General features: G+C 39.6%; 1 protein-coding gene across 1 annotated transcript in view; it reads right to left on the bottom strand.

Moving 5' to 3' along the window:
* MROH2B (maestro heat like repeat family member 2B) overlaps window positions 1-12484 on the bottom strand; it is a 70945-nt gene that overhangs the window by 42950 nt on the left and 15511 nt on the right. Inside the window, exons 12-19 of the mRNA XM_028098106.2 lie at window positions 10644-10766; window positions 9830-9943; window positions 8192-8348; window positions 8007-8047; window positions 7240-7381; window positions 6698-6741; window positions 3891-3998; window positions 422-538 (exon numbers count right to left, since the gene is read on the bottom strand). Of these exons, the coding sequence (XP_027953907.1) occupies window positions 422-538; window positions 3891-3998; window positions 6698-6741; window positions 7240-7381; window positions 8007-8047; window positions 8192-8348; window positions 9830-9943; window positions 10644-10766 (846 nt within the window). The remainder of the gene's footprint in view (window positions 1-421; window positions 539-3890; window positions 3999-6697; window positions 6742-7239; window positions 7382-8006; window positions 8048-8191; window positions 8349-9829; window positions 9944-10643; window positions 10767-12484) is intronic.

Genomic DNA, 12484 nt, shown 5'->3' with positions numbered 1-12484 from the left:
CTATTTTTTGTGCCAGTACCATACTGTCTTGTTCACTACAGCTTTATAATATAACTTGAAGTCCGGAATTGTGATGCCTCCAGCTTTGCTTTTCTTTTTCAAGATTGCTTTGGCTATTTGGGGTCTTTTGTGGTTCCATAGGTAAAGGGGTTTAAGAGTACACATCATGATGAGCACTACATTATACACCTGAAACTTATATAACACTGTATGTCAAGTGTACTAGAATTAAAATAAAAAAATAGCAAAGCATTGATATTTAAATAGGGAAGCATCATTTTCTGAAAAATTCTGTTGGATTATAATCAATGTATCCATGGATTCTTGGTAAGTAAGACATTGTCATAAGACCTGTCAGTGGCTTTCCAGATGGAATTAATTATCATCATCATAAGAGGAAATTGAGAGAAAGGGGTCCCACCTGTCGCTGATCCCCCAGTTGGTGGGGAGCAATCAGAAATTCCTCAGTCTGTGAGCTTACAAAGTCTGTATCTTGGCAGGATGCTAAGGTGGTTCCCAAGGCTTTCCAAAGGAATTTCTAGAAAATAAAAGATAAGCAACAGCACGTTAAATGTTGGAAAGAAAAACTCCAATGAAAAGTGGAAAGCATTAGAACAGTCATCCAAAGGAAGGAAATTTGGGTGATTTAATGACTACTTACTAAACATGTACTTCAAGTATTATCTCTTCCTGAAAGTGTTTTCTCCCCCTGCCTACACTCCCCCAGGCTCTGTCCTTACCTGTGCTCTTTTGTATTCCTCTATGCCTTGTGCTACGCCATTATAATAACTTTTACTTCATAGTAACGTTCAATTTTCTTGTTTGTCTTTGTGCTCAGAATTTCAGTTCTCCGTTAACAGAGGGTCTTACTGATTACTTTCAGTGTACAGTTCCTGGTAGCTAATAAATGCTCAATAAATGCTTTTAGAATGCACATGTCAATGAAAATAAGGTTATTCGAAGATGATGTCATCAGATAGTTTCAATCTCTGAGGTATATTAACTTATTTTATAGTTTAGGAGATTTAACCTATAATAGTTTTGAGAATAATACTTTGTAAGTTCTATTATTATCTCTCTCTCAGGAGTAGAGTGAGTTGTCCAGAAGTGCTACAGAATGGTGTCCAGGGTGAAGGAGAAAAGTCATACGGGAACTTTTACATACATGTTGTGTCTTTAGCAAGGGACTCTGAGTGAATTGGGGAGGAAAAACTCCCGATGAAAGAACACTGGCAAGAGAGTATGTGAGAGATCATTCTGTGGCTTCCACATCCCTTAGAGTTGGTGAGAATGTTGGATTCATTATGCTAGCCCTAACACGGATACTTCTGCAATGTCCAGATGGAGGAAAGGCAAGCAGGACAGACATGACTTCCTCTTCTCTTTCATTATGAGCTACAAGATTTAGAAGTTAAGGCTGAGGGAACAGGGTAGCCCAAGAGTGACTTCTGTTTGAACACCACAACACATGTCTGGATGTAAATATGTGTATGTATATGTGTGTATACACATACGTGTGTGTTACATATAGATAGATCTATATTCTTGTGGAGGTAAGATACAAGGAAAATATTCACAAGAGAAGATACTTGCCATATGGCTAGAAAAATGAGGTCATGAAGTCCTAATTTGTTTTCTAAGACAAATCATTTGTAGCTATGTAATATCAGATTGCCATCTCCTTATTTAAAATGTCCATCTTGTCACACACAGGAGAAAAAACTGGCCAGTTGCAGGTTTATTCCAAGGACTCTGCAGGGCTTGAAGGATTGTAGTGATTGAGTGATCATTATGGATCAGAAGGAATCTATGGCACAGGAGGAAAGGAAAAACTGGTAGCAACCGGGAGAGTTCAGTTAGTACACTCAGGAGAAATTGTACATATCAGGCCAGCTAGGGGTGAGTGGTGACACCTGAGGTGACAGAACAGGAGGAACAACTGACCGAGCAAGAATCTGATGAGGCAGCACCCATTGCACTCTTGGATTTCTGGGCAAAAAGCCCCCATGATAGTGTAACTATGATGAGAAAAACTGTGTACCACACAGGAGTAAATATGAATTAGGGCTAAAGCTGCTAGAGTCCACTTAACCCCACCTTGGAGGAGGGACAAGGGAGAGCCTGGAAGAGTCCTGTGTGGCAGAAAAAAACCCCAATGTTATGAAGGGGACTTTTGTGTAATGGGCTGGCCTCAGTGCCCCCAGTACTGTTGAGCTGTTGTCTCTCGGCTGATGTTGGTCAGATTCAGTGTCTTATGCATTCCTCCTTTGAGAATTGGCAAGGCATCCTAGAAATCAGGAACCCCAAACTGGGAAAAAATGTGGCCAATTGCAAAAATAGCCAGAACCTTTCTATCTCACCTCCATCCATGCCTCCTTACTGTGAGAGTTTGCAGCCCCTTCTTTTACTACAGTCTATTTTGTCACTCCTCAAATCTGGGCTGGCCTGGTGACTTGCTTTGGCCCACAGAATGTGGCAGAAGTAATAGTGTGCCTCTGCTGAACCTAGACCTCAAGAGACCTTGTGTACTCCATTGCCACAACCATGAGAACAAGCCTGGGCTGCCCTGCTGGAGGAGGAGAGACCACAAGGAACAGAAACAAGTTGTCCTAGTTGAGATTATGGCAGACCAGCCAATCCCAAGTATATGCCAGTGGGACTAGTTGAGCTCAAATGATTGCCCAGCTGAGTTCAGCCCACAATGTCAACCTGGAAAATTGTAAATGAAGCAGAAAGCTATTATTTTAAGCCACTAGGGGTAGTTTGCTATGCAGCTAAAACTAATTGGCACACTCTTACTTTCCTGTTGTTAAGTATAATGGCTGAGAGCCATTTAAGCAGCTCATGGTTTGAGTTGCTCTGCCTGTCCATACCACCATTACCTTGGACTCATCTCGTGAATCTGGAAGTGTATTACATGAGATGCACAAGTCTAGTTTGTATATGTGAAGATGAGGCATTGCTCACCAAATCCTCTTGATGAGCATGTCTGCAGGATTGATAGACCAATTTGGAGAACCAGTACTCTACCAAATTAGAGAATCAATCAGTGAGAGAAATTTTGAATATTGAATAGGAGAGTTGAAAGTTGATAAAAAATAATTTGTTGGGACAGACACTACTAGACTTGATGAGTTAGGAAATGTTTTTCCAGGAAAAAAATTAGAAATGTTGTAACCATAATGATAACCTTGATCTACTTTTTATTGAGCACAAGTCTTGGGCCAGGCACATACTTCACTAGGGACTTTATATACTTTATCTTGTTGAACCCTTATATCACTACAGTCCTCAGAGCTGGATGTAATTTCCATTTTAGGTGAATATACTGAGGCTTCAGAGAGGTTAAATAATTTTCCTACACTTACATATGTAGTACATAGCAGAAGCTGGATTCAAACCTCATTGAGAATGAATGGCTCCAACGCAGAGGGCTAGGCAGAAGCCATTTGGGGACAAAAGAAGGAGAAGAGTGGCTTTTGAGCATTCTTTTATCTCTAAGTTTTTGTTAAATTGCAGTAGATTGTTTCTTGTAGCCAGCCTCACAAAACTGGCCCAGTGGAAACCAAGATATTTAAATTTATGTCAAACCAGTGCTGTGACAGGGACTACTATTTGCCTTCACTATCTATTTTTCTTCCTTCTCTAAAACAGAACACTTGAATTTCAGCCGGGTACATGTCCATCTCAAAAGCACTAAAACTACTCAGTTTTCCTTGCAGACAGGTGCCGTCCTATGAGTAATTTTTGGTCAGATGAGAGGTGAAGAGGAGGTAGCATTTTCCTAGCAATTTCTCCTTCTTTTTGGTGGTAGTACAGACAAATTGGAACTTGAGCAGCTATTTTAGGTCATAAGGTAGGCTGTGAAGTCCCTTAGTTGAAAAACCAACCTTCTCAAGGGAGGTGTTGCTGTAACTGCCCATTTGATCCTTGAAATCTTGACTCAGTTGAATGGTCCAGGCTATGTCATTGATCTTCCATAGAGATTCTTTGAGCAACTGTTGCAGGAAGTGGAAGTTAGATATGAATACAACTGTTTAGTGTGCTTTCTTAGTACTTTTTTTGTTACCTTATTTTTTTTAGGTATAAATATATAATATATAATAAATGGAGTTATTTCCTTTCCCATTTAAAAAAAAACGGTTATTTTGGAATCTTTCCTCTTATTTTATTAAAATTTATTTATTTATTTATTTTTAGTAATCTCTACACCCAATGTGGGGCTCGAACTCACAGCCCCAAGATCAAGAGTCACATTCTCCACCAACTGAGCCAGCCAGGCTCCCTTCTCTTTGTTTATTTTAACAGCCATATGCTGTTACGTTCTGAATTCCCATTAAGAACAAGTTACCCTGAAGGTGGAAGTAACTCCATGTAAGTGCCTTCCTTTTTCCTCTTAAATAAAAATTGCCCAAAGGCTTAACATAGAAACTAATCCGTTTTGAAACTTAAATTGAAGTTAACACTTTTCAAGTTTTAAACAGATTTGGAAATACTTCATTTGTCAATGTTAGTTTGTTTTATTACATACTAAAAGAAAAAGAAATGGACATTTTTTGAATAAAGAAATAAAATGTCTTGAAGAACCAATTAAATGTACAAGTACATTTTGCTAACTTCAACTGTAGTAGCTAAACATTCCTGGTTTCAACAACTGTTCTGAGCCAGGGCCTCAGTCAGCCATCTGAACCTATTTCCTTTGTCACTGAACAATACAAAAAAGGTGTTTTTGTTTTTTTGGAGGACGAAATCCACTGCAATTTCTAAAGTCAATTATTTCTCCTGCATTTTCCCTAGTTTAAGCTTAGAAAAGGACGTTTAATGTCAAAGCCCATGAAGATTTCTGGGTATTCTCTTAGTAAGAACTCATTTGGTGAGTGGGCTCTTTGATGATTTTTTTTTTTTTTAAAGATTTTATTTATTTATTTGAGAGGGAGAGAATGAGAGACAGAGAGCACGAGAGGGAAGAGGGTCAGAGGGAGAAGCAGACTCCCTGCTGAGCAGGGAGCCCGATGTGGGACTCGATCCCAGGACTCCAGGATCATGACCTGAGCCGAAGGCAGTTGCTTAACCAACTGAGCCACCCAGGCGCCCTGAGTGGGCTCTTTGAAGAGAAGAAGTTAAACAGCCTCGGAAGCCTGAGAGAAGGCAGCACATGCAAACAGTTTTGGGAGAAGGCTAAATGGAAGTATACTCAAGACTGGAAGAGGGAAAAGAACGTTCTCGAGGCTTCCCTCTGGAGAGAGAACCTTCCTTCCTAGTAAGAACAGTTACTTTAAAATGGTAGCAGGGGAAAATAAGGTAGGAATTTTGAGGAAGAGAAGGGGGAAGATAAAAGCAGCATGAATACAGGAGAGGTGGGTGCTAGAATTAAAGACCAGGAAAGTACAGCAGTTGCTTTCAAATCTCATACTGGGTAAGAATCACTTGTGGGAGTCTTTCAAACGTGCCAGTTCTCAGGCAGAATCTCTTAGAGATTCTGACTCTGGAAGGGGCAGTACTGGAACATGTAGGTGATGTGGACAGGTCACTAAAACTTGACGTTTTAAAGAAGCCATAGTTAAATTCTATGTAAACGGCTTATGGACTGAGACGCTGCTAGGTTAAAAGCTCCCTTTGTATGGGCTCCTTGACCTGTAGGCTCCTGAAACAAAAATCCTCTCTGTAGAGCCAATGTCGGCTCCTACATGGCAATTGACCGTTTTGGGGATTTTGGACCTTTGCAACTGGTTGCAAACTGGTTGCAAAGGTCCAAAAAATTTATGGATGACTTTTTTTCCCCCCTGGAAAAAATGGTATAATGTGGCCCTTTGGTTTTTACAAATCAGGAAAAAATACAATGAGAAGCAGAAAGTTGAGGAAATAGAATTGTATTTAGAAGCACAGAAGTGGACATGATATCAATTTGTTTCTTTATTTAAATGGTAAAAGAATGCAATTACAAGGAGAGGAAAAAACTGGAAATTAGAGAAGATTTAAGAAAGACACAGAGAGACTGAGTGTTGCTGGAGTGGTGGGGGGTGGGAGGGATGGGGTGGCTGGGTGATAGACATTGGGTAGGGTATGTGCTATGGTGAGCGCTGTGAGTTGTGCAAGACTGTTGAATCACAGATCTGTACTTCTGAAACAAATAATGCAACATATGTTAAGAAAAAAAAAAAGAAGAAGATAGCAGGAGGGGAAGAATGAAGGGGGGTAAATCGGAGGGGGAGACGAACCATGAGAGACGATGGACTCTGAAAAACAAACTGAGGGTTCTAGAGGGGAGGAGGGTAGGGGGATGGGTTAGCCTGGTGATGGGTATTAAAGAGGGCACATTCTGCGTGAAGCACTGGGTGTTATGCACAAACAATGAATCATGGAATGCTACATCAAAAACTAATGATGTAATATATGGTGATTAACATAACAATAAAAAATTAAAAAAAAGAAATACAGAGAAAAATATTAGTAAGTGAAATCTTCAATACTATCTCAAACTCTTAACCAAACTGAAAACTAAAGATTATTGTTCAAATTATGGTGATGCAGAAACTGTAATTCTTGAGCGATCACTTCTAACATTCTAGTCCATTTCCTAAGGAAAGGAAATGTTGTTTACTGCCCTTGGGAATCTGGATCTTTTTTGTTAAGATGGGTGACTCTAGCTGATTTTTATCACCCCATCATCAACAATTAGTCTAGAAGCTACCCTTACCTGAAGCAGCATGGTTTCCCATAGCACGATGCTAGCATTCTTTCCTAGAAATAGAATTTAAAAATAGAAAATAAAGTCAGGACCCTGTTTCTCCCTTGCCAGGTCCCCAGTGGATGCTGGAGCCCCACTTCAAGCTTTACAGAGGATGATGATTTCAGATGAAATTTACTATGTTGCCAACTTTAAGTGCTAGTCAGGCTGGCAAAAAGTCTTCAATCCGTGATACAAATCTAGGCTTTTTGCTAAAAATAGTAGTGACTTTTTAGAATAACACCAAAAGGGAGTTTCTCTAAATATAAGAAAAAGACCAGAGCAAAAGTAAAAGTTTCTGCTAAGAATATTACCCACCCGATCCTCCTGTAATACAAGTATGTGGTAGAGAATTAGAATATAAGGAATCAAGGAAAAAATATAGTTGTCTACTTTGCACATCAAGTTCATTGTTTTAATTGCCTCAAATGAGCCTCAGGCAGAAAAGTGGTGTCTCATTTTCTTTATGTTCTTGCCTCCTTGGATAAAGACCTGATTCTACTCCCTTGTACCTTCCAGAGGCTGCAGGAGCTCAGGAAAGCGTGTTTTCCACAGGTCTACCAATTTGGGGTGAATTATCTCAGGCAGTATCTTCAAAAGTCCTATTGCACCAGCCCCACATAATTTCCCTAAACTGGCAAGCATAGATATTACCTGAAAAATGGAAGATAAAAAGTTAATCAACTGCAGGGGTATTTAAAAGGCCCACCTGCCTTTTCCTTTTATCACTGTCCTGGATGCCCTTGATTCCTACATTAGATCATCTTTCAACCAATCATCAGTCTATTTCTTACTTATTTTAGTGCAAAGCTAATACTTAGACAATCCTCCCCAGTTTTCATCTGGGGATAAAGGGGAAAACATATATAGAAAGCATCAATCAAAAATAAATGGAAGGTACCAACACTTAGATACATTTATTAATTAAATAAGGCCATGTGGAAATGGTATCTGAGCAAATGATACATATGGGGGAGAAAAGGAAAGAAGGAAATCTAAATAATAGACGTGGAATTTATTTGAATGGTACTTGGGGATCAAATTCAGTTTATTCTTATTTTAAAATAATAAATTAAGTTTAATGAGCATTTCAGAGCGAGAAGATAATCTTGCCAGTAATCTTAAGGAGTACCATTAGTGTAGCAGAACATTTATTATGCCATTTTAGTGTTTCTTTTGGTTTGGAGTTGCTGTGTAATTTTTATTGACATTTATTTAGAACTGAATGATCTATAGTGACCTAAATTTATCCCACATTAGTTATTCATAACTCACTCACCAGAAGTCTGGCCAATAGCTGTTGTGGCGAAGGAAGTTTCACTGGAAAGAGAAAGTGATTTTCATTATTGCTGTGGGGGCTAGAGAAATTCAGATTGGGGTTGGGTATGTAATCAAAGCACTGTAGCCTTTCTGGAAATGAGCCTCATAAGAGAAGTGTTTTGCTTTGTTTTTGAATGCACACACCAGCTCCGGTAGAGATGACAAGTGCTGTTGACTCCTTGGCATCATTCTTCTTCTTCTCCTCTGCCATAATCAAACTTCTGATGATATTAAACAGGTAATCCAGAGTTCCTGTATATTCTGCAGGAACTACAAAAGTCAGGATTCTTGGCCATAGCACCTGGGGAAAACAAAGCAAGATGCAAGGATTTTGGATTCATCCATTTCTCCTTGGTTCTCACTGTGTGTTTCCCTCTGATTTAGAGCATGTTCTCTCACCTGTTATTTTTTTGCTCTTCAGGCCAAATAAAAATGAAACCATGAAATAAAATCTCTGCACTACACATTCATTTTCAGGTGCTAGTTGTAGTGTTACTCAGTGTGTCTGCATGGGTTTGCTGCGGGAATTTGGCGCAGGACAATTCTTCCCTGTGAAGAAGTGTTCTAGGCAGTGCAGGAGGTCTAGCATCCCTGGGCTCCACTCACTAAGCGGTACCAAGCCCTTTGTCAGTGTGACAACCCAAAGTAAGTCATATATGTCCCCAAACCCCAAGACTGGAGAGAGAATGATTGGGAATGGATAGTGAATGGGCTGCTCCAGGTGCTGACCTTCCTGCTCTGGAGTTCTGGCATACTTGGTTTCTTTAGTCAGTCTGTTTCATATTCTCTGGAAAACTCCCTTGTCCTAATGGAAACCTAGGTGTCAACATGGACCCTGCCCTTTGTCTTGCCATCCAGATTTAATCACCAAGCCCGGTCCTTTTTTTCATTATAAGGTCTTCCATGCCCATCCATATTTCCTTCCTACTCTCATGACCCTGCTCCAGTTCCTGTGAGTTACATCTGATCTCATGCTCACTCTCTTTGCTCTTAGTCTACCCCTACACAAATCCACTGATCTCTTACAGTTATTGTTTTAAATATTTAGCACTTGCTTAGCATTTTGAATGGCTCATCAATCACAAGGTAGGAATTTGGCATTTCAGGCCCATTGGAGTCTGGCCCTAGACTTTATCATTTATTTTTACATTGAAATGTTCCAACTTTAGGATGTATCAGAAATATTGGGATTTGTTTGCATACAGATTCATGGACCCTATGCCCCAAATGCTGATTCAGTAGATGTGGGATGTGGCCTGGAGATCTGTGTTTTAAATAAATATCTTAGAGAATCCAAGGACTACACCTTAAAATGCGATTCTAGATGAAGCCTCTGATCCACTTAAATTGGTCTGTTGATTGTCTCTTGTCTGTGCCATGCATTTCTAGCCAGTTAATCCTTTCACAGGTTATTTTGCTTAAGGAAAATACAGATTCCAAGGCTCCTCCCATCAAGGTACAGATTATTTTTAAGCCTCAGGTGTAGCCTGAGAATGTGTGCTTTCAACACCTTTCTAGATGAATGAGGAAAGTTTAGCATTCACTGAATTAGAATCACCACTCACCACTTAATGTATGTCTAGGTATGCTAAGGGAAGAAGAGACATTTTTGAGGAACTACTCTGTGCTGGGCACTGAGCATTGCAATGTACTTCCTCTAATCAGAGCATCAAAACGCTGATGATGACACATGAAGGACAAATTCATGTCTTTACTCCTAAATGGACAGAGCTTTAGAGGGATGATCAAAGTAACTGTCAGTGGTGATAAAAGACCCCTTACCTGGGGCATTCCAATGACCAGTGGGTCTAGGGTTTTTAAGACCTCGAGGCTTATTTCCCGGACAGATTTCTCTCCCCTTTCAATCTCATGGGAGTTAGGTTTCATTGGTTTTTCCTTCAAGAAAGATGAAACAGGTGATCTGTTAATAATCCTTCCTGTTGGTCCCCTCTGACCTTACTTGGATGTGTTCTCACACTCTGGGGTGCAGGATGCAGTCACTCAACTTAAGGGGCTCATGGAACCCAGCAATTTTGGTCTCCAGTACTTAAGTTCTGTTTTAATGTGCTCCTTGGAGGAATTGGTTAGGAAAAACACTGCTGGATAAAGCAGAAAAGCCAAAATTGTGAAGGTTCTTGAACTATAGATATTCTCTCTCTCCCTCAGGCCTTTGCTAATGTCTCAGGGGCAAGATTTTCAAAAACACTGCCTCTTAGCGGAGGGGACTGTAATTTCAGCTGTCATGGACTTGCTAAGATCCAGATCTTACACACATACTTTTTAGGAAGTTAACCCCATTTGGCAAATATGGATGTCTTTTGTTTCCTCTGAAGTAATCCACTTTCTCCAACCCTGTCTCAAGCTTTTGAGGACAGGTTGCCTCCTCAGGGAAAACCATGATTTCACCTACCTTGAATTTATCATAAGTTGTAAGTGATACCCGTGAAAGAGAACTGAGAACGCTAGAGGCTGAAAAATTTATCAATAAAAGTGATAAGACTGAAATATAACTTCTAAATCAGTCATTGAATTGAGCCCTAGTTGAGTTAACTGCCCTTGTTACAGTGTAGCTTTCAAAACTGCACACTCTTCATACCAGGTTCTTGTTGGACATGGCAAACTGGGAGAAGATATAATCGATCAGTGGCCATCCATCCCGGGCTTCAATGAAGCATTTCTCACACATGGTTTGAATGAGGAGGAGAGTGGATTTCCTCACCTAGAATCAGAAAAATGCATTTGCAGCATTTTACTACGTTGGGCAGAACATTAATTTAGCTTCTCGTACTCTTTAACCTTCATGGATCGTTTAGTGGGAACCTTTCCAAAAAGGAGTATCAGTTGAATGATGTGACTATAAATAGATGGAGCAGGAAGCCAGCTATAGCTTATGATTTAAGGGTTACAGGAAAGGCTCTCTTTAACCAAAATCTTTCTCCTTTGCTCCCAAGACATACCCTCTATTACCATAGATTATGAAATGTTGGTATTGTGGGCTAAAACACCACCTTGCTTTTAAAATCTGCAATGAAAGATAGCACGATGAACTACAGATCTACAATCCTTTATTTACAATTTCAAAACCCAAAAAACTCCGGGAACTGGAATTTTGTTTCTTGAGTTTGGCGCTAACTCATTTGGTGGAGCAAAACCCAACTCAACTGTTTTAAAACTGTTTGTAGTCTTTACTTATTCTATATAGTGTGGATCTGCATATATTTTCTTTCAGAGGTATTAATGAGTTTGATTGTGGCTACTGTCACAGTAATGTTTTTCTAAAATCAGGAAGGTTGGGGCACCTGGGTGGCTCAGTCGTTAAGTGTCTGCCTTCGGCTCAGGTCATGATCCCGGGGTCCTGGGATCAAGCCCCACATCAGGCTCCCTGCTCCGCGGGAAGCCGCTTCTCCCTCTCCCACTCCCCCTGCTTGTGTTCCCTCTCTAGCTATGTCTCTCTCTGTCAAATAAATAAATAAAATCTAAAAAAATAAAATAAAATCAGGAAGGTTGTGAATTCTGAAATATATCTGGCCCCAGGGATTAGAACAAGGGATTATGAACCTGTATTATAATTTTTAAATAATTATGTTTGCTTATTGAATTGCTTCCCTGGAGGATAGAAAGCTCAGATCTAATTCTTTACTGAATGGGTCTTTTAATGGAGAGTTGGGGAAAAAAGAGTAATTTTGAATAGGGAGGCAGGGCCACAAGGTAGCGATTAGCAATTAGCATAAAGGCACCTGTAGTCTACCAAAATGAGGGGGAGAAAAAGTTATAAATTCTCTATTTTTGCCTGGGGAGCTGGACTTCCTTAAAGTTTCTGTCCTCTTTTATTCTACCCTAAACTCTTTTAGTCATATTTTGATTGGCTTCGCCACTTACTGGGCCGAGTTTTTTTTTTTTCCATTAAAATTGTTTGTTCCATTTCTTATTTATTATAGCTTTTAAAAATTTTTTTATTATGTTATGTTAGTCACCATATATTACATCATTAGTTCTTTTTTACAGATGTTCTTATTTTTTATTTTGTTATGTTAATCACCATACATTACATCATTAGTTCTTGATGTAGTGTTCCATGATTCATTGTTTGCGTATAACACCCGGTGCTCCATTCAGTACGTGCCCTTCTTAATACCCATCACCAGGCTAACCCATCCCCCCACCCCCTCCCCTCTAGAACCCTCAGTTTGTTTTTCAGAGTCCATAGTCTCTCATGGTTCGTCTCCCCCTCCGATTTCCCCCACTTCATTCTTCCCCTCCTGCTATCTTCTTCTTCTTCTTTTTTTTTTCACATATAATGTATTATTTGCTTCAGAGGTACAGATCTGTGATTCAACAGTCTTGCACACTTCACAGCACTCACATCATTGTTTTTTAACTTTTTAAAATTTATGTTTTATTTATTTATTTTTGTTTCAATTTTTAATTTAAATTCTA

This window comes from Eumetopias jubatus, unplaced genomic scaffold (genome assembly GCF_037043125.1).
Source record: "Eumetopias jubatus isolate StellerSeaLion01/CBP00866 unplaced genomic scaffold, mEumJub1_p1.0 scaffold_5, whole genome shotgun sequence".
NCBI lineage: Eukaryota > Metazoa > Chordata > Mammalia > Carnivora > Otariidae > Eumetopias > Eumetopias jubatus.
This window is presented reverse-complemented; position numbering and strand designations above follow the sequence as displayed.